The sequence below is a fragment of the Oncorhynchus clarkii genome, chromosome 6 (genome assembly GCF_045791955.1).
Source record: "Oncorhynchus clarkii lewisi isolate Uvic-CL-2024 chromosome 6, UVic_Ocla_1.0, whole genome shotgun sequence".
NCBI lineage: Eukaryota > Metazoa > Chordata > Actinopteri > Salmoniformes > Salmonidae > Oncorhynchus > Oncorhynchus clarkii.
The window spans coordinates 23,711,219-23,738,840 of NC_092152.1; the positions used below are offsets into that span (position 1 = coordinate 23,711,219).

Below are 27,622 nucleotides of genomic sequence, written 5' to 3' on the forward strand. Positions count from 1 at the left end.
GATTTTGTAATAGTATGAATGGTATTGATTGTAATAAATTATTTTAACCACTTGCAGCCATCGCATTGTGGGAGGCACTATTTGTGTTTTTGTTTGACCCATGCGAATAGGACCAAAAACATGACTGAAACAGGAAGTAACTTTGCTGCAATTCACTAGTATACAGTGGATATATTTGAGGCTCTCTCTCCCCAATTGACAGTATAATGTAGGCTACGCACATATTTAGTGTGTGATATGGGGTTGGAGATATGTTTATTTTGACATTACAAGTAAAAGCCTTTTTAAACAATGGCAACACTGCCATGTTGCACTGAGCTTTGCTGTTGGAAAACTACATCAGTGTCTCACTTTTGGCTGTATACAGATGCACCTCCTCTGACTTCACTCTTCGACTTTCAACAGCAGTCGCATGCTTCAGCCGTACTACTCAAACAAGCCCCATGGTGTTGGAGGTTGGGAGATTATGGACAAGTCATGGACCATGATGTTTGTGTGCCTCTGCCCATTGTAAATGGCTCAGAAGAGTAACTTAATGACAATTCACCTAAGAATCACTACTTTGATTACTTTTCCGTTATGCTTACATTTCCAATATGGATGCAGAACACATTGGGGCTAGTTAATCTAAATGACTAAATTGTTTGAATGTTTCCTAACCTTGAAAGTAGTCTATGGAGAGACTGCAATCCCTTTATATCTGACATACAGTATACTAGTCATGTTATGTCAACGTTTTTACTTTTCATGTAAACCTTTTGGAGCTTAAATCAATCCAGTACTACCCCCTCCCTTCCTCCTCTCATACTGTTTCTAACCCTTTTCATCAAAACAATGTTTGGAAAGACAGTTACAATGCAAAGAATGAATGGAATGTTTTAAAATAATTTATTAGGAATTTTAAAAAGTTTTTTTTTCAGAAGAAAAAAAGAAAACAGGAAGAAAAATTACTGAAAGAGGGTTACAGTGTTGACAAGAACATTACCTTTCAGAGTAAACACAGCATCCAAAGGCTGCAACACCGTGGCAACCAGCAGGCTTAGAAAAATATCAAAATCTACAACTTGGTGATAGAAATTGACAGTGCCTCTTTTTCTTAAACTAACCATAACATTAAAACACTTTATTTTGACCTCCCAGTGCAACAATGTAAAATTTCTGAACAAAACGATTGAGTTCTCTTAAAAAAGTATATTGCTTCTTTTGAGTTTCATGGCTACAGTCTGTGTCGCCCAGCAGATATGTAGTGTCTCTGTCGGTGTGGAGGAGGGGTTGAGAAATACATACAATCTCATCATGGAGGAGCCTCAAGACCACCTCTGAGATAGTGTTCATTTAGAAATGAAAAAATCCCTTCCACACACCGAAAGAGACAAGGAAGTTCAGTAACAAACCAAACTAGCAGTAATACGTTCACATTTACCACCAATGTATCCATTCCCTGACAATACATTTCACACATGATGCCAATAAGTGTGACCACATATAGCCATACAATGCACACACACACACAAACGCGCACTCACACACATCAACACAATCTGCAGAAGAATTGAGTCGTAAAATCATACCATTGTACGACTGTTTCTGCATCCTTGTCCTTCATTTTCCTTTACAACCATTACATATAAAAAAAATGATCATTCTAAAACAACAATAAAATAAAACAGTACCAAGTAATGAGGATAGAAACAGCTAGTTTTTCTCATATTAAAGGAGTATCCCAACACCCGCGTCTCCCACGTTAATGTAACATCTCAAGCTTTCTCTCTCCCAGTGCTGATAAAAGGGATTCCTGGGTGAATTCACAGTATAGGAGAAAACCCTTTCACTCTGACAGGGTCAGGCTCACAACCAAGACAACTAAATATTATGAATCAAACAAATACATCAGTAATAAACCCTCCAATAAAACTATATCATAACTTCATGTTAGTGTCATGAATGTTGTCCAGTGGAAAGAGAATGATAAAACTGACTTGACAAAAACACAGTTTGTGTCTGACAATACCTGTGATGACGAGTGACCTCCCGTCTCTATTATACTATGATATGGAACAGTCTGGATTTCCAGTCTGGGTTTCCAATTAAACTATAAAGCCATCTGCTGAAAACAAATACCATCGTACCATTTCCCCTGCCCTCCCAACACCCTTCATTTTCCCCTGCCCTCCCAACACCGTCCAAAATACAGTTATATTTACAATATTTTACAAAAACAGACATCACACGGTTCAATCTGACTGGAAATAGACTCATGACTATCAATTTTGTTACTTTGATCATTATTAGTATAACAAATGCTTGTTCAAAACCTACCAAGATATACATTTTCAACATTGTAATACGTTTTTTTAAATTTAATTAATTAATCAGACATTTTCTGTTCAAATTCAGTATGAACTAAAAGACAAATATACACTTATTCAATAGAAATTATTGTTCCAGTCCTTCACATATTTCGTACCTGGAGATCACTCTTTTTCCCTCTCCGCCTCTCAATAAAACACCTTCTGACAAAAAAAATCCCGAAAACTAAACAAAGAATCAAGACATATGAGATTACATTACAATTTTCACAAAACATTTAAGTGAAATAAAACAAAAGAAAAAAGTAGCTAGAATTATCTGTATGTCTTTCTAATACAAGCAGAAACATTTTAAAGGTTGTTGTACCTTTCTGCTAACTACAGTAACATGTTAGACAGGAGGTGATGTTAAGACAGAACACAGGAAGTCTGAAGAAGAGAGATCCTCAGCGGGAGGAGGGGCGGGGACATCAGGGGTCAAGGGTCAGGGTCCAAACTGCAGGGTCACACAGCCAGAGAGGAGTAACCATAGAGAGTCGGATCAGCTCAAAGCAGTTTCAACTCCTTCCATCTCTCAGATCACAGACCTGCGGAGAAATGGAGACAATGTTTATTTTATTTTCATGTTTCTATTAGACAACATATCTATACATTTGTTACAATAAATGTACAGAAAGTTAGAGCGATTCATTTGAATGGAACATGACACTTCTGAGTATGTGATGCTGTGGGTGGGTGTAGTAGCAGACTCACTCTCTCAGTGATAGCCGTTAGTGAAAGCCGTAGCAATCAGAGGGCCCTATAGGGAGCAGTCAGACATACAGGAGTGATTAGAGGGCGCGCCCAGTCATCACAACACAACACCAATATCACACTCAACAATACAATAATACAACCCTCACTAAATCTTCCAGACAAGTCTGTCAAAATAGACAGTATAGATAGAATCTCATTACACGAGAGCAACATTACTTGTTCATTTGACCTTTAAAAAAAAAAAATCACTCACACAATGACAAACAGTTGTACTGTGTATTTATAAAGTGTATTCTTGACATAGCTCATTCTAATATTTCTACTACTGTACATTGCATTTTAGTTACACTGTTTATACACCGGATATGTATTTACAGTGCAGTCAGAAAGTATTCAGACCCCTTGACCTTTTCCACATTTTGTTACGTTACAGCCTTACTCTAAAAATTATGAAATTGTTTTTTTTCATCTGTCTATTTCAAACAATAATTTTTTGATTTGACTTGATATTGCACTCAATCTATAAACACATGCCAAGATCAACATCTTAGAAGCACTGCTATGAGGCATAGATATTCTTCCTATGACAAACTGAACAGATAGTTTGCATTACCAAAAATGAATAGGGTCTAAAATACCTACGTGATAAGGGCTGTGTCTTACCCCCAGACTATGGCCAAACCCAGTGCTTGGGGAGGGGCTTGCAGCGCTGAGGTAGCTGCTGACAGCAGACTCCTGATTGGCTGCTGCATACAAGTCTGCCATTGGCCCAGGGCTGCTGGTTCCCAGGAACCCTCCTGAACGAGAGGGGGTGGAGCCTAATATATCAAATACAGATGCAAATAAGTGGACAGTCACAGAAGAAATACTGTACAACAACCAGACAATTTCTCCATTCAGTCATACCCTGGCAGAGATACAGATGACAGAGGTTTTCAGTCTTTCAACCCCTCATACCAGTGGAGGCTCCTCAGAGGAGGAAGGGGAGGACCATCCTCCTCAGTGAATTTCAGAAAAATTGTGAAACATAAAAAAAAGTATTCCTTTTTTGATTAAACTGTACTAAATATATTCACATCACCAAATAATGAATTAAAGCACACTGTTTTACACTGTAGGTCTACAGTAGAATCAACAGCCCTCTGTAGGGTAGCACCATGGTGTAGCCGGAAGACAGCTAGCTTCCGTCCTCCTCTTGGTACATTGACTTCAATACAAAATCTCATGGTTCTCACCCACTTCCATAGGCTTACACAGTCATTTCCGGAGGACGTCCTCCAACCTATCAGAGCTCTTGCAGCATGAACTGACGTGTAATCCACCCAATCAAATGATCAGAGAATGAATCTAGAACATTTTAGTGGCCCCCTTCGTGATAGCGAAGAGGGGGACAAAAAGTTTTAAAGTTAATTTCCTTCAATTCTGCACATTTTGCCATGGGACGTAGAGAAAATGTTGCCATTTTAAAGCAAGTTTGCTGCAATTCTACACATTTTGCCAGGGGGTGGAGGCAAATGTGTACCGTTTTTAATATGATAACTGATGATCAAAGGGCCCCATACCGGTCAGTAATCGGCCATGCTTACTAAAAGTTTAGATAGCTGGCCGCTAGACTAACTTACCAATCAAAAACATTTTAGTTGACATGACGTAATTGAGTGAAAAAATTACACCTTGTGTATTCTATTATTCTAACTCTCAACAGTAAGTTCTAGTTTTTAATTGGTCCGCATGACACCAGTTGCCCATCCCCGAGCTTGATGTGCGAGACGGTATTGAACGTGTCACTGTCTGTCACCTTGATTACTCAAATTTGTCTCTTGACCTGTGCACCTGCATTGTAAATGTTTATTCGTAGGCTATGTTGTAGCAACCTCATGATGGGTATAGGGAGAATCTGCGTATCATGTAGTGGCCTAAACCTATCACTGTTACATTGAACTGGGTGAATGCAATATGAATGTCATCCAATATGCTGTAATAGAAGAAAAATCATCGTCCCTCATCTTAAACAGCACCGACATACCTCTAGCTACTGCTGCTGCCGCTGCTGCCATTGGTCCGTATGCCGACAGAGGAATGGCTGACAGGGAAGAGGAGGTACAACAGGTTACACATCCAGCTCAGGCTACAAAAACATGCATGACCTCTCTAGACAAGTCAGTCAGAAAATGAGTTTTACCATTATCATCGACATCATGTCAAAACTCTAACATATGGAGCTACATAGTGATGCAGGTACACTACCGTTCAAAAGTTTGGGGTCACTTAGAAATGTCCTTGTTCTGAAAGAAAAGCTCATTTTTGTCCATTAAAATAACATAAAATTGATCAGAAATACAGTGTAGACATTGTTAATGTTGTAAATGACTATTGTAGCTGGAAACGGCAGATTTTTTATGGAATATCTACATAGGCGTACAGAGGCCCATTATCAGCAACCATCACTCCTGTGTTCCAATGGCACGTTGTGTTAGCTAATCCAAGTTTATCATTTTAAAAGGCTAATTGATCATTAGAAAACCCTTTTGCAATTATGTTAGCACAGCTGAAAACGGTTGTTCTGATTAAAGAAGCAATAAAACTGGCCTTCTTTAGACTAGTTGAGTATCTGGAGCATCAAATCAAATCAAAATCTAATTTTATTAGACACATGCGCCGAATACAACAGGTGTAGGTAGACCTTACAGTGAAATGCTTACTTACGAGTCCCTAACCGGCAGTGCAGTTTCAAAAATTACAGATAAGAATAAGAGATAAAAGTAACAAGTAATTAAAAAGCAGCAGTAAAAATAACAATATATACAGGGGGTGCCAGTACAGAGTCAATGTGCGGGGGCACCTTATTAGTTGAGGTACTATGTACATGTAGGTAGAGTTAATTAAAGTAACTATGCATAAATTACAACAGAGAGTGGCATTGGTGTGGAGAGGGGAGGGGCAATGCGAATAGTCTGGGTGGCCATTTGACTAGATGTTCAAGAGTCTTATGGCTTGGGGGTAGAAGCTGTTAAGAAGCCTCTTGGACCTAGACTTGGCGCTCCGGTACCACTTGCAGTGTGGTAGCAGAGAGAACAGTCTATGACTAGGGTGGCTGGAGTCTTTGACAATTGTTAGGGCTTTCCTCTGACACAGCCTGGTATAGAGGTCCTGGATGGCAGGAAGCTTAGCCCCAGTAATGTTCGCACTAGCCTCTGTAGTGCCTTGCAGTCGGAGGCCAGCAGTTGCCATACCAGGCAGTGATGCAACCAGTCAGGATGCTCTCGATGGCGCATCTGTAGTACTTTTTGAGGATCTGAGGACCCATGCCAAATCTGCATCAGCATTTGTGGGTTTTGATTACAGGCTCAAAATGGCCAGAAACAAAGAACTTTCTTCTGAAACTCGTCAGTTTATTCTTGTTCTGAGAAATTAAGGCAATTCCATGAGAGAAATTGCCAAGAAACTGAAGATCTCGTACAGCGCTGTCATGTTGGCATGAATGATCCGGGAGACAGGCGCAGGAATGCGTAATAGCTTTTTTTATTCAGCCAAAATTACGGCGTGCCGATTAAGGGCACGGGGACGAAGACCAAACAAACACGTACACAAAAACACAGGGTTGAAACCCAATGATTGTCCCATGATTTTCCCGTTATGTCAAGCAAAGAGGCACTGAGTTTGAAGGTAGGCCTTGAAATAAATCCACAGTGTCACGTTCTGACCTCTATTTCCTTTGTTTTGTATTTATTTAGTATGGTCAGGGCGTGAGTTGGGTGGGCAGTCTATGTTTGTTTTTCTATGTTTTGGGGCAGTTCTATGTTTTCGGCCTAGTATGGTTCTCAATCAGAGGCAGGTGTCATTAGTTGTCTCTGATTGAGAATCATACTTAGGTAGCCTGGGTTTCACTGTGTGTTTGTGGGTGATTGTTCCTGTTTTTGTGTTTTGCACCAGACAGGGCTGTTTTGAGTTCTCACGTTTCTTGTTTTGTTTTCGTTAGTTTGTTCATGTATAGTTTCGTCAATAAATACAATGAACAACCACCACGCTGCGCTTTGGTCCGCCTTTACTTCACAAGAGGAGAACCGTTACAGAATCACCCACCACAACAGGACCAAGCGGTGTGGTAATGGGCAAAGGAAAAAGCAGCAGCAGGAGCAGCGCGAGGAGGTATGGACATGGGAGGACGAACTAGACGGTAAAGGACCTTGGGCTCAGCCAGGAGAGTATCGCCGCCCCAAGGAAGAACGGGAGGCGGCGAAAGCGGAGAGGCGCTGGTATGAGGAGGCAGCGCGGCGTCGTGGATGGAAGCCCGGGAGTCAGCCCCAAAAATTTCTTGGGGGGGGGCTAACAGGGAGAATGGCTACGCCAGGTAGGAGACCTGAGCCAACTTCCTGTGGTTACCGGGGGGCTAGAGAGACCGGGCAGGCACCGTGTTATGCTGTGGAGCGCACGGTGTCCCCAGTGCGGGTGCACAGCCCGGTGCGGTACATTCCAGCTCCACGTATCGGCCGGGCTAGAGTGGGAATCGAGCCAAGTGCCATGAAGCCGGCTCTACGCATCTGGTCTCCAGTGCGTCTCCTTGGGCCGGCTTACATGGCACCAGCCTTGCGCACGGTGTCCCCGGTTCGCCTGCATAGCCCAGTGCGGGCTATTCCACCTCGCCGCACTGGCAGGGCGACCGGGACCATTCAACCGGGTAAGGTTGGGCAGGCTCGGTGCTCAAGAGCTCCAGTGCGCCTGCACGGCCCGGTCTATCCGTCACCACCTCCACACCCCAGCCCTCCGGTAGCAGCTCCCCGCACAAGGCTTCCTGTGCGTGTCCTCGGCCCAGTACCACCAGTGCCAGCACCACGCATCAGGCCTACAGTGCGCCTCGCCTGTCCAGCACTGCCGGAGCCTCCCGCCTGTCCGGCGCCTCTGCCGGAGCCTCCCGCCTGTCCGGAGCCTCCCGCCTGTCCGGCGCCTCTGCCGGAGTCTCCCGCCTCTCCGGCGCTACCAGAGCCTTCCTCCTCTCCAGCGCTGCCGGAGTCTCCCGCCTGTTCGGCGCTAGGAGAGCTACTCAGCCCAGCGTTGCCGGAGCTTCCCGTCTGCCCAGCGCCATCTGAGCTTCCCGTCTGCCCAGCGCCAGCGCCGCCCGTCTGCCCAACGCCGCCAGCGCCGCCCGTCTGCCCAGCGCCGCCAGTGCCGCCCGTCTGCCCAGCGCCAGCGCCGCCCGTCTGCCCAACGCCGCCAGCGCCGCCCGTCTGCCCAGCGCCGCCAGTGCCGCCCGTCTGCCCAGCGCCGCCAGTGCCGCCCGTCTGCCCAGCGCCGCCAGTGCCGCCCGTCTGCCAGGAGCCGCCAATGCCGCCCGTCTGCCAGGAGCCGCCAGTGCCGCCCGTCTGCCAGGAGCCGCCAGTGCCGCCCGTCAGCCAGGGGCCGCCAGTGCCGCCCGTCAGCCAGGGGCCGCCAGTGCCGCCCGTCAGCCAGGGGCCGCCAGTGCCGCCCGTCAGCCAGGGGCCGCCAGTGCCGCCCGTCAGCCAGGGGCCGCCAGTGCCGCCAGTCAGCCAGGGGCCGCCAGTGCCGCCAGTCAGCCAGGGGCCGCCAGTGCCGCCAGTCAACCAGGGGCCGCCAGTGCCGCCAGTCAGCCAGGGGCCGCCAGTCAGCCAGGGGCCGCCAGTGCCGCCAGTCAGCCAGGGGCCGCTAGAGCCCCTCCGCCCGGAGCAGCTGCCCCTCTGTCCCGAGCAGCTGCCCCTCTGTCCCGAGCTGCTGCCGCCCCTCTGTCCCGAGCAGCTGCCGCCCCTCTGTCCCGAGCAGCTGCTTCACCTCTGTCCCGAGCTGCCCCTCTGTCCCAAGCAGCCCCTCTGTCCAGTGGGGTCATTGAGAGGGGTGGGCATGGTGAGTAAGCCATGGAGGCGGACAATAAGGCGGACTAAGACAATGGCGAAGTGGGGTCCGCGTCCCGCGCCAGAGCCGCCACCGCGGACAGACGCCCACCCAGACCCTCCCCTATAGGTCAAGGTTTTGCGGCCGGAGTCCGCACCTTTGGGGGGGGGGGGGTACTGTCACGTTCTGACCTCTATTTCCTTTGTTTTGTATTTATTTAGTATGGTCAGGGCGTGAGTTGGGTGGGCAGTCTATGTTTGTTTTTCTATGTTTTGGGGCAGTTCTATGTTTTCGGCCTAGTATGGTTCTCAATCAGAGGCAGGTGTCATTAGTTGTCTCTGATTGAGAATCATACTTAGGTAGCCTGGGTTTCACTGTGTGTTTGTGGGTGATTGTTCCTGTTTTTGTGTTTTGCACCAGACAGGGCTGTTTTGAGTTCTCACGTTTCTTGTTTTGTTTTCGTTAGTTTGTTCATGTATAGTTTCGTCAATAAATACAATGAACAACCACCACGCTGCGCTTTGGTCCGCCTTTACTTCACAAGAGGAGAACCGTTACACACAGGTCCACCTCCAATTGACTCAAATTATGTCTATTAGCCTTTCAGAAGCTTCTAAAGCCATGACATCATTTTCTGGAATTTTCCAAGCTGTTTAAAAGCACAGTCAACTTAGTGTATGTAAACTTCTGACCCACTGGAATTGTGATACAGTGAATTCTAAGTTAAATAATCTGTCTGTAAACAATTGTTGTAAAAATGACTTGTGTCATGCACAAAGTAGATGTCCTAACCGACTTGCCAAAACTATCAACAAGAAATTTGTGGAGTGGTTGAAAAACGAGTTTTAATGACTCCAACCTAAGTGTATGTAAACTTCTGACTTCAACTGTATATACAAATACTAATCAGTGGGAATAGGGGACAGGTGTGCGTGATAAAAGTTCCGGAGGGATCCGTGACAGTACCCCCCCCCCCCAGACGCGCTGCTAACACCGGCCTCGAGGACGATCACAGGAACGCAGTGCGGGTCGAACAGGACCCGATGCAGCTGCTGAAGTAGCGTCGTCGTCGGACGGGACAGTTGTAGCTGCTGAAGTTGCATCGTCGGACAGACCCGTTGTGGCGACGCCAGATGACCCAGTTGCAGCTGTTGAAGTTGCGGCGGCGCCAGACGGACCAGTAGTAGTGGCGTCGGACGGGCCAGTTGCAGCTGCTGAAGTTGCATCGTCGGACAGACCCGTTGTGGCGACGTCAGATGACCCAGTTGCAACTGCTGAAGTTGCGGCGGCGCCAGACGGACCAGTCGCAGCATTGTCGGACGGGCCATTCCCGCTGTCTGCCTCATTGGTCAATTATTCTGTCATGTCGGCATAGAGATTCGGGAGACAGGCGCAGGAATGCGTAATAGGGTTTTTTATTCAGCCCAAATTACAGCGTGTCGTGTAAAGGCATGGGAACAAAGACCAAACAAACACTATACAAAACACAGGGTTGAAACCCAAACAAACACTATACAAAACACAGGGTTGAAACCCAAACAAAAGAGTGAGGAATACCTCGAATAAATAACACACGCGCACAATGGGACGAGACCCGTAATCATCTGCGCAATCCACAAGGGCATGAAAGCCCAAAACACACAGCACAGGTACTCGCACACACCAACGGACATTGTAACAATAACTGACAGCACCATGGTGAACAAAGGGCACATATATACAAATACAATCAGTGGGAATAGGGGCCAGGTGTGCACAATGAAAGTTCCAGAGGGATCCGTGACAAACCGTGTGTACTACTCCCTTCACAGAACAGCGCAAACTGTCTCTAACCAGAATAGAAAGAGGAGTGGGAGGCCTCGGTGCACAACTGAGCAAGAGGACAAGTACATTAGAGTGTCTAGTTTGAGCAACAGATGCCTCACAAGTCCTCAACTGGCAGCTTCATTAAATAGTACCCGCAAAACACCAGTCTCAACGTCAACAGTGAAGAGGCAACTCAGGGATGCTGGCCTTCTAGGCAGAATTGTAAAGAAAAAAACATATCTCAGACTGGCCAATAAAAATAAAAGATTAAGATGGGCAAAAGAACACAGACACTGGACAGAGGAACTCTGCCTAGAAGGGCAGCATCGCCTCTTCACTGTTGACGTTGAGACTGGTATTTTGCGGGTACTATTTAATGAAGCTGCCAGTTAAGGACTTGTGAGGCATCTGTTTGTTTTTGGCCATTTTGAGCCTGTAATCGAACCCACAAATGCTGATACTCCAGATACTCAACTAGTCTGAAGAAGGCCAGTTTTAATGCTTCTTTAATCAGAACAACAGTTTTCAGCTGTGCTGACATAATTGCAAAAGGGTTTTCTAATGATCAATTAGCCTTTTAAAATGATAAACTTGGATTAGGGGCGGCAGGGTAGCCTAGTGGTTAGAGCGTTGGACTAGTAACCGGAAGGTTGCAAGTTCAAACCTGGGGGCTGACAAGGTCTGTCGTGCTGCCCCTGAACAGGCAGTTAACCCACTGTTCGTCATTGAAAATAAGAATTTGTTCTTAACTGACTTGCCTGGTTAAATAAATAAAAATTAGCTAACACAACTTGCCATTGGAACAGATGGTTGCTGATAATGGACCTACGTGGACCTATGTAGATATTCCATTAAAAAATCTGCCGTTTCCAGCTACAACAGTCATTAATTAAATATCTACACTGTATTTCTGATGAATTTGATGTTATTTTATTGACAAAATGTTTTGCTTTTCTTCCAAAAACAAGGACATTTCTAAGTGACCCCAAACTTTTGAACGATAGTGTATATTAACAAAAAGCCCACGACTCTGTAATGTGTAATTACTGGTGTCACTGTGTAATAACTAGTTTGTAGCACAGTAAAGGGGTGTGTAGCAGACTGACAGCAAGCTGCTTGTAAAGGCCAGAGGAGGGACTGACCTGTGAGCTCAGGGGGGTGGGATGATGTCAGAAGGGGGGTCCTCTCTAAATGGAATTCTAGAACAAAAACATCAGAGTGCTGTTGAAACACACCACCAGTGAGGCAAGGGACACACTTATCCGTACACACACACACAGACACACAGACACACACAGACACACACAGACAGACAGACACACACACACACACACACACCTGCAGGGAACACACAACTAGGGTGACAACAGGGGAACACAACACTGAGCTGGAGAGATGGGATGAGTAAGAGGAAGAAATGAAAGAAGAGAGGGAATGGGAAGTGGCAGATTGACGTAGCCGAAGAATTCATTCGCCTAACTGGTCATACAAGCCTAATACATGGATTAAGAATATACTGGCCCTCACAAACACACCCACTCTCTCTCTCTCTGTCTCTTACTAACACATACAATCACACACAAAGCATGCAAAGCATATGTAATTCCACTCCCTGATATTTACAAGCAGCCAATGACACACACAGAGTGCTTTATGAGCTTCCATGGAGGCATGTGTGTGTATTGGTTAAAGAGTGTGTCTGTATTTTGTGGGAGCTATATACAGTATGACGAGTCTAAACACACACCAACTGCAAATGAATAAACCCTAAGAATTACACAACCATCGTCAAATGATTGGACTCCTCTACTGATAGTGATGGTCCAGGGAACGGGCAAAATGGCCATGATTGACTCAAGGGAGTATGAATGGGTGGAGGAGTAGCTTCTTACCAGGGAATTGATAGGTATATCCAGGGGTGATGCCAGTGTAACTTCGACTAGCATATGTAGCTGCCTGGAACCCTGGGTAACCTATGGTGAAAGGACAGTCATGGGTCTGTGTTTGAGTGAAACAGTGCTGCCCCCTGCCTGTGAAAGAGGATACTGTCAATGTAACAACAGGTTCATAGAAACAATGCAGTCAATGACATTCTCTAGTCTAGATCAGCCAATAGGATATTTAGTGTATGTATGCTCAGCCCACAGTTGATCTAACTTAACAACTGTACCCTTGACTATAATTCCCCTTGTCCTGCCAATGTCATTGTGAATATTGCAGTTCTCAGACTGAACAGTAGATGATGGTGGTGTCATATAACCCCAAATGACAAAATGACATGCTGATTTCCTTACCCTGTAAGCAGTCTAAGGATAAGGTATAACAGCAATCCATGCATTGGTGAAAATTGCTAATATCGGTACCATAACTTCAATGGGATTTTTGCCACAAATGCTAAAACATTAGCATTTGGAAACAGTGCCAGGGAAACTAAGCCAAAGCATGGATTGCTGTCATACCTTGTCCATTGACTGCTTACAGGGTAAGGAAACCAATGTGTCATTTGGGATTTCATAAATAGCAATATTACACACATACAAGAACTACTTTACCCTAAGACCATAGATTGTATAAATTCCAGGGTACAACGTTAAACTAATTTGGTAGTACATGTTTTAATAGACTTTTCAGTTGGCAGGCTCAAGTATGGAATGATCTTATTATGGGGAGATGATCCTATAAAGAGTATGACATCTGTCCCCTAGCGGTTGTACTTTCTGTGGTAAATGATCTCCACATGATGTAAAATATGATATTACGAGAAGATTCTTTACAGTGTTTCAAAATCATTTGACGATATGGAGTAACAAGATATAAGGGGCCACATCATTATCGTTGGCATTACTGTCGTCCTCATCGTCACTATGAGCTTACCCAGCATGCCGATACCCAGCATGAAAGCGTCCATGCCATAGGGCATCACCCGAGAGCGCCCCCTGGCCGAGCCCATGGGTGACATCACTTCCTTGGGCTGAGCCTTCTTACACTCCACCTGTCAGAAACACAAGAGGGGGAAAAAACAGTCAACAACTGTACCTCTCACAATTACATTGTGTATTGAATTACGAAGGATTGATTTACGCCCTTCTTAGCTCACCATTTTGTTATTTATCTCATGGAAGTGGATCTCACACACTTTATCTACCACGTCCTCATTCTCAAACGTGACAAAGCCAAATCCTGGAGTAGACAAAATACAAATCATGTATGTGAGGAGGTTCAACTTGTGAAGCATTGTGCACGACACAATGGATTAAAGCTCTTGTTCCCTTTACTGAACATCTCAGACCCAAGTTTGGGTAAATCCCTTCTACTGTCTCTAGGGGGTTAGAGTGTGGGGCTAATGCACTGCTGCTAACCCCCTCCTGTATTAGGTCCTGTAATAACTGCTTAGAATGTTGGCACCCTCCCCCCTCTGGGGTGCTGTTCCTGGCTCATCCCCTCCTCCTTCCCATCCCTCCTGGCTAGGCCAGCGAGCCTCCCCTCCTCCCTCAGCCCAGTAAAGCTGGTGGGCTGTCATAATCGATCAGGCCCAGGGTGGGGAGGAGGAGCTTAAGGAGGCTTTAACCTGATCCCGATTAACGGACTAATTAGCCTAGCCTCGTTCCTCTCCTCATGCTCAGTTCTTCCTGCTCAGCCTATGGGGGGGGGTAGTGATTTTTTTCCTACTAGCATTGACTTTGCTGATAGTTGCTTTCTGGAGAAAAGTTTAACTTACTCCGATTGTGATACGTGGTTGTCTAACGTAGCTACCTTAAGATGAATGCAATAACTATAAAAGTGTCTGCTAAATGACCAAAAAATTGTTGTTGAGGATACAGAGATTTAGTCTCACCTCTGTGTCTGTTGGTGGTCTTGTCAAACATGAGCATGGCATCGTCAACCTAGACGAAACAAACACAGAGTTGTACACACATCACCTCAAACAACGCACGCTCGCACCATATTGTCTGACCTCATCCCTTCTCAAGTTCTGCAGGGAGGCTCAGCAACAGATGGATAGAAAGGGCAGAATGAGGAGGAGGGGGGTTACAAAGGAGGAGAGGGAAGGATAATAAGAAAAAAAACCTGAAAAAATCTTGAGGGGACATTTGTGGTGCATGGGCACAAGATGGTCGCTAGGAAAGGCTTCATTCATGCCAGAATCAGATACCCTTCACAGTTAGATTTCCTGCCTCTGAACTGCATTGTCGCAATCTCTTTGAAAAAGAAGACATAATCCATCCTTGTTCCCCCTACTTTCGAAAGTTTGCCCTTCCCATGGCAATTGTGCAAGAAGTTCTCCTAAAGAGCTTTATCGGGCAACAAGCACTATTTGTGACGAGAGAGAGAGAATGTGTGAGAGAGAGAGACAGAGAGAATGGTAAGGGGGTACAATAAGTAAAGTAAAAATGTGGGCAAGTATAGAATTGATGACAAGAAGAGGGACTGGGGAGAGAATACGGGTATAGACCATAGTGAGGTAGAGATGAGTGTGTGTGAGAGAGTGAGAGGAAGAGAGAGTGAGAGAGAAGATACAGTGTCGTGAGATAAAGGTGGAGACTGAAAGTATGGGACAAAATAGGGAGGGAGGAGAACAGAGAGAGACAAAGAATGGGAGCAAGAGAACAAAGAGGTGTGGAGGCTTTGTCTGTTGGCAGAGCCAGCCATAACTCCTCCTCTCCTTGTGCCCTTTCTCTCTCCCTCTCTGTCCCCCCTTCAAAGTGAAGAGACCCAGGTATATCCTTTAACTGAACACAGACTAACACCTTTCAATACAAAATCGAATTTAAAAAAGCATGAAATATCACACACCTATTATAATTCAAATAAACTCCAAAATTCAAATAAACTCCTAAATGAATCTGAGTTTTCCACATAAAATGTGTTTCGGTTTGTAATAAAGCCATTGACAGGTGTACATGGTTCCACCTAACTTTTTGCCAGAACCATTGACAGGCCTATACGGTTCCACCCAGAACTGGTACATTGTGTTAGTGTCAGTGAGTGTGTGTGTGTGTGTTCGTGATTGGGGATATCATTGGGCAGCTTGCACGCAGAAAGGTCAAGGGTGAGGGAGGAGTGCCTCCAGCCAGTGTGAAAGAAGACCTGTTGGTCTTAGCCCTCTCAAATCACTGACTCCTTCCACTCTGACATTTCCCTATCACCCCTCCTGTCTCCCTAACCAGGACTGCCTCTTTCTAGGCCAAGCCCCATGACACAGCAATGAAACACCACAGACAACGTCACTCCACGGTTTACACCACCAAACTGTACTGAATTAGAAGCTGAATTATATGCTGAAATCTAAAACTCGCAAAAAGGCAGAACTGACACTTAAGATATGTTATTCACATGTGCTATAGAGTCATCAACAGAGATGAACCACAAGCACCCAGTGCAATTAAAAGTTAAAACAGCAATAATGTCCTCATTTAACAAAATCAATAACTGTCCTTTAAATCTAGATATTTCAAACACGGGACCTTTTAATGGCGCACTGGACAATATTTCCCTCTTCCACCGTTCATCCTCCCTGTCATTCTCTCCCCATCTCTCTCTCCACCCCCTTGTCCAGAGCAGGACAGAATACAAAAGGTCCAGTGAGGCAGTATAATCAGGAACTTCCATGGATGGCTGGAGCCTACATTTCTCAATCCATCCATCTCTCTCATTCCATTCATGCTGTTTTATGATTGGGAGTGAAGCATTTCATGTGTCACATACAGTATTGTATATGATAGAAGTACCATTTCAACTTTTAAGACTTCGAATGTAATATTACATAATCAAACTCTGCCCTGACTGACTAGACTAGACTGACTAGTGGCTGACTAAACTACATAAATGAGCTTTGCCTCAGCCTATTACTGGGGTTGAAAGCTAATCTAGTTAGCATCCAGGCTCATTGGTTTATCTGATTTCCTATTGAATTGCACCGTACCTACTTCTGTAGGTTACCTGTGGCCACTATTTTAGGTTTTGCCTGTTTAAAATAGGTACAGTGTCAACAAAAAGTAAGAATATTTTGAAGATTCAACATAGGAGTAAAAGTGCTCCTCCTTGTAAATACTAAACTCCTGTACAAACGAACAAAATATTTGCCTAGCTTTGTTCAAATACCTAATAGTCCCACTAAATCCCTGCACCCCATCTCCTTGGCCTAGTTCCCCTCCCTCTCTCTCTCTCTCGCTCTCTCTCTCTCTCTCTCTCTCTCTCTATCTCTCTCTCTCTCTCTCTCTCCCTCTCTCTCTCTATCACTCACCCTTCATTTATTCTCTCCAGTCTACATTTCAAGACCCTTGGAATCTATGGTGGGAAGAGTAAAAACAGTACACAACGGATATTCAAATAATTATCTATGAACTGATGACAGACTGGAAGTGAAAAGTATGTTGGTTTGGGTCTGTTTTGACCGTTGGTCAACGAGTGTTATTGTTACACAACTCCTGGGTTGACACACCCCCCACCCTCAACACAAAACCCCTTGCCCGCTGAATTACTTGGGGACAATGGGCAAGCCGGGTCACCACGGTAATGGGCCAGGAGGGGGTTGGGGTAGAAGCAGCTGTTACATCAGATTAATTCAGATTCTGATAATCCCTCCCCACCATTGCCACACACACTCACTCCAAAACTTTTTTCTCCCTATTTTCCCTAACTTAGCCTAGTGCTCCATACCTCCCTAAGCCTGTCCACTCTGGTTCTACTCTCTCTATCCCTCTTCTCCTCCACCCCTCCCACAAGTAACTCTCCTTCCTTCCAAAGCAACTCTTCTATTCCACTTAATTTTTACACTTTCCTCAGCAATCAGTTTCATCTAAACAACAAAGATGTGAGACGTGTTGAGGAAAACACTGCCATGGAGAAGGATACAACATCACACTCATCTCCACTCCCTCCTCCCCTCAACAACACAGTCTAAGAAACAGATCCACCAGCCCTCCAGTGTCCGGTCTGGAGCTCTGTTGGTCGGCTACTGTGTAGCAACCTAGCCGTGCAAAAAGCCGGACAGGAAAGCCATTGTAAATTACGATCGGCATAAATCCCCAAGGTGAATTATTGAAAAGTTCGCTACAAATCAATATATTTAATTAAATAGTGATCCAGTCCGACTACTACATTTGTCGTCACACAGGACCACTTGCTGACACAGACCAATCACGGGTCGGCAGGCTACGAGAAGGCTGCCGGTTCACTCTCTCAGGCAGGATGAAAATGACTACATCGACCATGATCCTTTGCTAGCTACGGCCACTTTCACAATGACAGGTAAAGATTTTTTGGTGCCATTCAGCAATAAGGCGCCCTTCAAATTCAAATACTTCCGGCTTCATGCGCCATCAGGAGTTTTCCGTAGGAATACGTGAATGACGTCGGCACTATTACTAACTACTGGTTTTAATGGCTATGAGATTCAGAGACGTTTACTAGGACAGGGGTTCCCAAACTTTTTCACTCAGGCCCCCCTTCCAGCATTGGGAACATCCCACACCACCCCTGCACGTGCACCCGCCACATCTATTTCTATAGGCACTATTCATAACACAAACTGTTGTCGGCAGAGAGAACATTTTGCAGGTTTAAAGCTTTTTTCCTGCAATTCTACACATTTTTGTCATGGGTGCAGAGATATTGTGCAGTTTTAAAGTAAATGTTCTTACAATTCTATACATTTTTCCATGTCTAATGTGTATTCATGTGATATTTAAGTGACTCAAACATTACAACCAAATCTTTAGGCTAAAAAAACCTAGCTAAAAAACATGAGTTGACATGGGCTAGTTGATCTGGACATTTCTGACAAGTTATAAATAGCTCTTTAAGGTATAGAATGACTGACATGACTGTAGTAGGGCTGGGAATTGCCAGGGACATCACGCTATAAAATTGTCACAGTACTCAGGTGCAGATACAATATGTATCGCAATTCTACAGGGCATTTGGAAACTATTCAGACCACTTCACTTTTTCCATGTTGTGTTATGTTACAGCCTTATTCTAAACATGGAATAAATATTTAGTTACTCATTAATCTATACACAATACCCCATAATGACAACGCCAAAACAGGTTTTATGAATTTGTATTAAAAATAAAAAACAGAAATACCTTATTTACATAAATATTCAGACCGTTTGCTATGAGACTCGAATTTGAGCTCAGGTGCATCCTGTTTCCATTGATCATCCTTGAGATGTTTCTACAACTTGATTGGAGTCCACCTGTGGTAAATTCAATTCATTGGACATGATTTGGAAAGGCACACACCTGTCTATATAAGGTCCTACAGTTGACAGTGCAAGTCAGAGCAAAAACCAAGCCATGAGGTCGAAGGAATTGTCTGTAGAGCTCCGAGACAGGATTGTGTCAAGGCAAAGATCTGGGGAAGGGTACCCAAACATTTCTGCAGCATTGAAGGTCTCCAAGAACACAGTGGCCTCCATCATTCTTAAATGGAAAAAGTTTTGAACCATCAAGACTCTTCCTAGAGCTGGCCGCCCAGCCAAACTGAGCAATCTGGGGAGAAGGGCCTTGGTCAGGGAGGTGACGAAGAACCTGATGGTCACTCTGACAGAACTCCAGAGTTCCTCGGTGGCAATGGGAAAACCTTCCAGAAGGACAACCATCTCTGCAGCACTCTACCAATCAGGCCTAAGGAAGCCAATCCTCAGTAATAGGCTCATGAAAGCCTGCTTGAAGTTTGCCAAAAGGCACCTAAAGGACTCTGACCATGAGAAACAAGATTCTCTGATCTGATGAAACCAAGATTGAACTCTTTGGACTGAATACCAACTTGAACCTGATCGGACATCTCTGGAAAGACCTGAAAATAGCTGTGCAGCGACGCTCCGAATCCAACCTGACAGAGCTTGAGAGGATCTGCAGAGAAGAATGGGAGAAACTCCCCTAATACCGGTGTGCCAAGCTTGTAGCGTCATATCCAAGAAGACTCAAATCTGTAATCGTCACTAAACGTGCTTCAACAAAGTACTGAGTAAAGGGTCTGAATACTTATGTAAATGTAATATTTCACATTTTTTGTTTTATTTAAAAAAAAACGTTTTTTGCTTTGTCATTTTGGGGTATTGTGTGTAGATTGATGAGGAGGTAAAAAAAAAACATTTAATCAATTTTAGAATAAAACTGTAACGTAACAAAATGTGGAAAAAGTCAAGGGATCTGAATACTTTCTGAATGCACTGTATATGTATCACAGCTTATAACGCTAAAAAATAATTACATGTTGGCACACCATTTAAAAAGAAGCTTGAGGCCAAGCTATAGGAGGAGAAATACCGAAGTGTTGGTGCTGGTACAACCGACTAGCGCTAGCTAACGTTAACTACCTAGCTAGCTAAATAAAACATTTTAAAAAGTCACATTCAATAGCAATACTAGCTCACATGCTGCTTACCTTTCCGAACTGGTCGAAATACGCCTTAACATCCTCGATGGTCGTGTTCACGGACAGACCTCCAACAAAAATCTTCTTGGTCCGAGTCACTAGCTGCAAGGAGAAATGGGTCAGTTTATTAATGGATGGAGAATGAATTCATGAATGAGTAACTGTGATAAAACCAAGGGTTAAGATCAACCATTAATGGTGGCTGTCGTTGGGTAGCCTGGTATTGGCCATCATATATTTGTGTTATCATCTCTCATGTGTTTCGTCTAAATTCTAAAATAATTCAGGTGTCATTGGAAAAACCACCAGCAGGCATGTTTCCAATCTCCCCTAAAGCTCCTAAAAGATCGCTTTGCATGACAAATAAAGGAATCAGATGAAATAGCTCTGCCCATGTATAACCACAAAATGGTCATAGACTTTATGTTGATCTTTATGCCATCCCGACCAACAGTACAGTACATTATTAACATACTATTGCACTGCTTATGTAGAAAATGACTTCTGCTACCACAATCAGCATTAATGCCGGTGGACTTGCCGTATACACTTTAGGCTCTTGAGAATATACCATGTACATTATTGTGCTGTATAAGGTGTTAACAAAAGCCACTTGATCACATAAGAGTGTACGGAGCACAGTGATGTCACAGGAGCAGTCATGTTCATCTCATTACAAGGCATTAGCCCAGATAGAATGTGAAGAGCTAAACACAGCAAGCACAGGCTAACCTGCTCGCTCCCAGCAATGTCATTCACACTGGACTGATTAAGCCCTGACAAATAATGACTAGACTGGCTCACTCACCTTGGGCTGGGCTCTACGCGGGAACGCAACTTTCGGATCAATCTAGAGGAGGGAGTTAAGAGGAGAAAGGCCTGTTTACACACACAGCTCAATACAGATCAACTAGCCCATGCAATCAGGTGGATCTGTGTGAACCAAGTCCATGGTTATGGTCTCTTTGATGCTGCTCCTTGCCTCATCCTGTAAGGGTTCCTTGGCATGGGTGTTTGGGTTATAAAGCTACACCAGTACATAGGTCATTATGAGACCTAGAGGAATAAGACAAGTAGAGGATAGATAGAGGGGTAATTGTTTCCACAAGGTGGGGCATAGAAGGTGAAACAAATGTTGAGTATAAAATGTGCTTTCTCTTTGAAGAAATGTTCTCTTTTCAGCATTGTTGGAAAAGGACCCACGAGTAACCATTTCCCTGTTAGTCTACACCTGTTGTTTACGAAGCATGTGACAAATAAAACATTTTGAATTGAAAGAATCTGCTGGTAGATTTGGAACTAAGTAATTCTCATTTTAACTTCATTCTAACAATAACCCAATTGGCCTACACCGTGCACTGGCCAGAGCTGGTCTCAGATGTACTGAACACTGATCCAACCTCAGAAGTGCTGGTCTATTGGTGTGCTTGTGCAGGTAGAATGTGTGGGAATGTTGGAGTGACAGAGGCACAGAGGTGCCTCTCCTCTCTGGCCCGCCTGCCTTCCAAAGCCCTCTCCTCCTCTCGTCACCAACATGTGACATGTGATCTCCTGGAATCTCACACAGGCACTACAATCACAAACACATCTCACCTCCGCAAAAAAAGGACAGAGAAAGAGACAGACACAGTGAGCTAAAGAAAGGGAGAAACAGCACAGAACAAGAGGAAGACAAGGAGGGAGAATGGACGGATGCAAACAGAGGAGAGAGCCATCAACCTCACACACTGACAGCACATCAGCCTCATTTTGTTTGTGTTTGTTTGTTTTTGCCTCCCTCTCCCACTAAGACAATATGATGATCTTGTGCACTATTTAAAAATCAACCGTGTTTTCATCCCACAGTTCTTGCACTGGGTTGACCTCTGCTCTAAAAGCATCAGTATACGTGAGAGCTAAGCTATCACTTACAGTGCAGACACTGACATATTGGACATTTTATGATGATGATGATGATAATAATACTAAATAAATATAATAACAATGCAACTACATAAACTGTCAGGTCAATTGTAGATTCACCAGGATATGTGTAACACAAAAGCCAAACCCATTTGAATTCATACATTTACAATATAGCAATTTACTCAGATTGGATAAAGAGTAACTACACCATGCCAAAAAGATGCAACTATAGAGACTATAGTACAGCAATTGGAGACCTCTAGCTATAGTATTAGTCTATACTGATCTAACAGAACTAAAGAATGACTAGACTACTCCACGCTGTACTGTTGTTATGCTACGAGACAGTAAGACAGTACAGTGCTAAGAGCACTATATTAGTCCGTAACCATGACGGGGACGAGCAGAACTACAGTAAACAGCTAGAGCCTCTATGGTAAACCACGTGTGTTTACCAGAGTAAAGTACAGTGTTTAGTCTACATGTGTAGTGTTCTGTAGAGCAGTGTGAGAAGGCTAGGCTAGACTGGACGAAGTATCGGATGCAGAGTCTACTGTTTAGTTCTATGGTCTCTAGACTACTCTGATAGTCACCTCCGGTCACCAACCCTCCTGATGTCCAACACTCCTGTGCACATTCAAAAACAAACAAACAGACAAAATCAACATAGAGCAACCAACACACATCCATGGGGGGAAATATGGACATTAGACAGGTGAGGGAACTTTTTAATAAAAGTATTTTTTTTAAACAAAATTAATGTCCCGTCCCGAATAAACAATTGATTTTTAGAAAAAATGAAATGCCCCCTTTCTTCTATATTTATGACAAAATAACAGACATAATCATGCAAATTGAATAAAAAATCTAATGATCACATATTTATTAGATGGTAACAGTTCCAGGATGCTAAACGTGGCAGAGGTGTTGGTGTTGGAGAGACAGGCCAGGCCGTAACCCAGGCTCACCCCCACTGTCCACAGAGCTGAGTCTAAGAACAAGGCAAGGGGGTTTATCAAATCAGAACAATCCCTTTGATCAATTACTGTCCAACCATAGGCAACAGTTGGTGAGGTGCACGACCCAGCCTTAGTTAGCAACACACACAAACTCAGGGGTCAAACACACTGTCAAGTAAAATATCTGTGACTCAGAAGTACAACCCAAGCATTTTTCCTTCAATCCTATTAGCTGCTTTGTAGATCCATACTAATCACAGATGGGGTGATCCCTCCTGCCACCTTCCCTCCCTTCCTCCTCCACATCTTCTTCCTTCTGGGTCAGCTTGTAAGTCTCTTCACATTAGGGTGAACTGAAGCATCATATTCTATAATCAATCTAATTATTGTTTTTAGGATGTCTCAAACTGCTTTGATCTAACCTGGACGATTTTGAGGACAGGTGAATATGTTCCTTGTCTTAGGACTGAGCACCTGCCTTGTGGGTGCATAGCAGGTGTGGGACTGCACCAATGTCCATATTCAGGACTGAGTCCGACAGACACATTTCTCCATGTTTAGACAGAATATGTTCTACAAGCTGCAGGGGTCTTGAACACTCTGTAACTTGAAGCACTTGAAGTTTAACTACTGTTTTTATCATCAATATACTGTATATCTGCCTATTGAAGTATCATTGTGCTAAAGCTATGCTGGAGAAATGTAGGATGACATAATATCTTGTAAAACTAATTTTCCCACAAACACTATTCTAAACCTTCAACGTCCAATGTCACTCAGATAGGGTCATCTCTAACAGAATCCCATAGCAGCCAACCAGTCTATCCCCCTCCGTCAACTTGTGTCAACTAGGACCCAAGAACATTTAGTTGTAGACACAATGGGGAGCTAGTATAATCTTACAACAACATAATATAATAATTCTGCATAGATGGGTAGATGGGCTACTCAAGTCACTAGCAGACAGTGTGCTAGCAGCTACAAATAAAAGTCCATTAATTCCTCTCCAACTCTGAGAATAGTTGCCCTCTACTCTCCCGTCTGAGTAAACCTCTCTCCATTCTTGTCCTGGAGCAGTTCAGTCTGTCAGAGCATGGCACATTCTTTCTGTTGCCACTGGAGAACTCTCTAACAGGATAACCTGCCTGTGGCTGAGAGAGAGGAGAGGGGGCAGGGTATTCTCTCTAAACTAAAGCCTACTCTTCTCACCATCCCACCCCTGCCGCTGGTCACTGAGCCTTCTCCTTGCCAGAAACACACACTCTAAAGATGCCACAGAGCACCATCCATGCAGAGCACAGTCCCACCCTGTTACCAACCAGACTCAGCCAAGCTCCCTCCAGCTGACATCACATTGATCTAACCTATTATTGCTCTAGGGTTTTGCTATGAGCTTAAACTGTTGGCAAGTTTGGTATTGAAGAAATTATCATTTTCAAATATGTTGGTTTTGTGTCCATTTTCTTTGGAGGGAAGTATCATGGAGACAAAAAAAACATGGCAACTAACCATTAAAACCCCCATTCTAAGTTATCATCATGCCAAATCAGACTGCTGCAGTAACTTTTGATTTGGTCAGACTTTGGTATATTGTTTATCCACAAACCACTTTCCATACTTCTGTACAGAATGCTTGTGCAAAACGACTGTACCACTTTGAAACTGTCCCGTTCCCATCCCATGAAGTGCTCCACCCTAACTATGACCCCTTTTAATCCTTCATTCCTTCCTGAGTGGTGTCCTCTTAAGTGTCTACAAATCTTCCTTGTGTGTATCTGTAGATATGTTGAGATGGTGTCCCGCTCCAAACACAAAATGGGAGAAAGAGCATCAACACACTTCAATACACTGATCTACCCTCAGCCAACACTGATCTGCCCACAGCCGCAACCACTCCCACCCTGTAAAGGGGAACTCAGCCGTCCCTATGGCGACCAACGGGCAGCATTGTTCCCAGACCAGCCCACATTCATTACTGACAAAGACACACACACACACAACAGAGTTTACAAACACAAGTTACACGCATTCCCTCACGCACATGTACACATAGAAACAGGTCATGTCTGAAACAATGGGGCAATCTTTGATTTGGCTAATGAAGTTCTGAAATGTCTTTTAGTTTTCCCACAAGTGATCATAATGCCATTCCATATGGTAGTGGTTGTTCTGACACTCCCTATGGAATAGCACCTATATGATGTTAGGAAAATCACTATCTTGCCCCAACTACATCAACATCTGTAGCTTACTGGTTTCAGGGTGCAGAGGCACACATTAATTAATAGATTTGTTCACATAAGACATATTTGCAAAGTGAAACACAAAACAGCATGCGGAATGTTTGATGATGAGTTTGCTATAAAGCAGAGACTGTGCTATTGAGCACAACCCTGTCTGGGTCCCCCAGTTACCATGGAAATTGACACTGAGTAACACTTTCTTGACTGTTTCACTGTGGGAGGGTGAGGGGAGAGAGCACATTCTGTAGCCCAGTCTATTCCTGAGCTTTCCTCCATGGTTCAACATGTACATTTTAGATCCCATTATACTTCACGTGTGAAGAACACTTGCAAATCACAATGGGAACAGCATTCCAAAGTATTTTACTAGTAGCCTCGTTTATTAGTCCAATTTAAATTAAAGTTAGTAATGGCAACTTCTTTAATAGTGCCAAATAAAGGCAATAATGTAGGCTTATCTATATTTACTTCATTTTTTATTTATATTCAACTTATTTCCTAGAGATGATGCAAGAACTTTAAAAAAGTAGAACAAGTAGTGTATGTCTAAAAGACTATTCAAAGTGACCAAACTGCTACAGCCATTTGCAATAACGTTTCAGTTAGTTCTTGAGAGTGGAAACATGTCTTGTAGTATTGGGTGAAATGGAAGTGATAAGACTTTAAGAGTATGCTCGTCTACATGAACACTGTTAGTGGTTTAATAACTCACTGTTTTTGAATCCAACTCATGCCTGGTTACTGCCGAAACTGAATCCACACCGGTCTGGTCAACAAAAGTGACAAATCCAAAACCCCTTCAAAAAAATATCAGAATATACAATCATTAAACACAAAGAATGGACACAGATAATAATCTGAATATGAATGAACTAGACCTATATCATTACTAGCAGTTGAACTGTTGTGTTGTGACCGAGCGGGCTTTTCTGATAGGGCGCTGCACCGCGGACGCCTCCCTCACCTCGAGCGCTTAGTAACTGGATCCCGCATCACCATGCACTCTTTCACCTCGCCATACTTGCAAAAGTACTCTTTCAATCCCTCTGAAATAAAGAACAGTAAGAAATTGTGCGCCAAAAAAAATGTATGTCCGTAGCATAAGCCTACAGCAGGTGGTGTGTGACATATAGCCTACTACGGCAGAATTGTAGCCACCATTGTTAAACTTTCTGATGGTCGCTGTCTGTGATTGTCTTCAGACATCAACAATGCTACTGTCCAGTGTCCAGAAATGAGAACGTAAAATAAGGGATGTTTAAAGTTGACAATGACAGCCTATACAGAACATGCTCCCTTAAAGTTACATCAACCTACTTACCGCATAAAGAGTCAATTATGATCCAATGATAGAATCTGGACAAAAGTCATCCCCCAAGAGATGCTATAAAAGCTCTCTTACTATGTTATAAGTGTGCAATTATTGTCTTGAACAGTCTTGAAGAATTATTGTTCAAGACTTATTGGAATTATTGTCTTGAATTATTGTCTTGAACCTGTTGCCAAGGTTTATCGATCAGAACTTTTGTAAACTCCTTTTTCAAAATGCCACACATTTTTCACGGATTTATAGCCTAAGGCCAATTGTAGTTTTTTCTAATTACTTTAGGATTGGTTTATTTTCAACTTGGCATTCTTTATTGTATCCCCCTGTAGGCTTCTGATCTGTGTTGAATGAGCGCTTTGATTTCAGCATTGGACCACAGATTTGAAAGCGAGCGAGAGTAGTAGCCTACAAGTAGCACAACTCATTCATCACTTTTAGAAATCTTGAATCAAAACAATGATTTTTACAGATTCTTATTTCCAACTCTCACTTTGTATTTTAAACAGCTTCATGACCGAGAATTGTATAAGATAATAAACGGCGTAAAGTTTGATAAAGTTTTGAGGCGATAATAAGCTTACCTTGTGTCGTCTGCCAGCTGAGACCGCCTATGAACATTTTGCTAAAAAAAAAAGAACACATGCAAGTGTAAATGTAACATGTAAGCTTTGATGTTAGGTAACGAGGACAGTTAAATTATTTAGAAATGTCGACCCGTTATATAAGTTATTATAAGTTAGAACACCGTTATTAAAACCAAAATATATTTTCTCTGTCCACAAAAATACTATGAATGAGCGGTCTCTCAGAAGATGAGCACTGCTACCAACAACACAAAAAGTGCGAGCATGCTCTCCTTCATCTCAATACTCCAATAGGAAGTTTCTTTCAACTCATGGGCTTGTCTTGAAGGTGTATCCGATCTCAGCACTAGGTAGAGCCGACGGGGAAGGTAAGTTTACCATGGATCGTGAGGGGAGTCCGTGGATGACAGGCTGCTCTGGCTCCTTTCCATCTCCATTCCGTGCCCGTGTGTTCAGACTGTACCTTATGGAAAAATAGGCAGAGTGGAGTGATGGGGCGGG

The 27,622-nt window shown here is 43.8% G+C and overlaps 1 protein-coding gene across 17 annotated transcripts; it reads right to left on the reverse strand.

The window, feature by feature from the left end:
• Positions 1 to 869: 869 nt before the first annotated feature.
• On the reverse strand, positions 870 to 27,622 carry LOC139410831 (musashi RNA binding protein 1b). Of its 17 annotated transcripts, none has more exons than XM_071156389.1 (15): positions 27,500 to 27,622; positions 27,119 to 27,159; positions 26,175 to 26,256; positions 25,923 to 26,007; positions 20,912 to 20,953; positions 20,113 to 20,205; positions 14,551 to 14,599; positions 13,813 to 13,895; positions 13,590 to 13,707; positions 12,608 to 12,688; positions 11,858 to 11,914; positions 5,092 to 5,148; positions 3,729 to 3,862; positions 3,063 to 3,108; positions 870 to 2,896 (listed from the first exon to the last, which is right to left on the reverse strand). In XM_071156389.1, exons 1-14 carry the CDS (start codon positions 27,556 to 27,558, stop codon positions 3,067 to 3,069), a joined length of 1,023 nt encoding a protein of 340 aa, XP_071012490.1. In that variant the 5' UTR covers positions 27,559 to 27,622; the 3' UTR covers positions 870 to 2,896; positions 3,063 to 3,066. The 17 variants fall into 17 exon arrangements, 15 of the variants coding, with proteins under 15 accessions (XP_071012490.1, XP_071012487.1, XP_071012485.1 ...); XM_071156386.1 differs by having other exon boundaries at positions 3,708 to 3,862; XM_071156384.1 differs by having other exon boundaries at positions 3,708 to 3,883.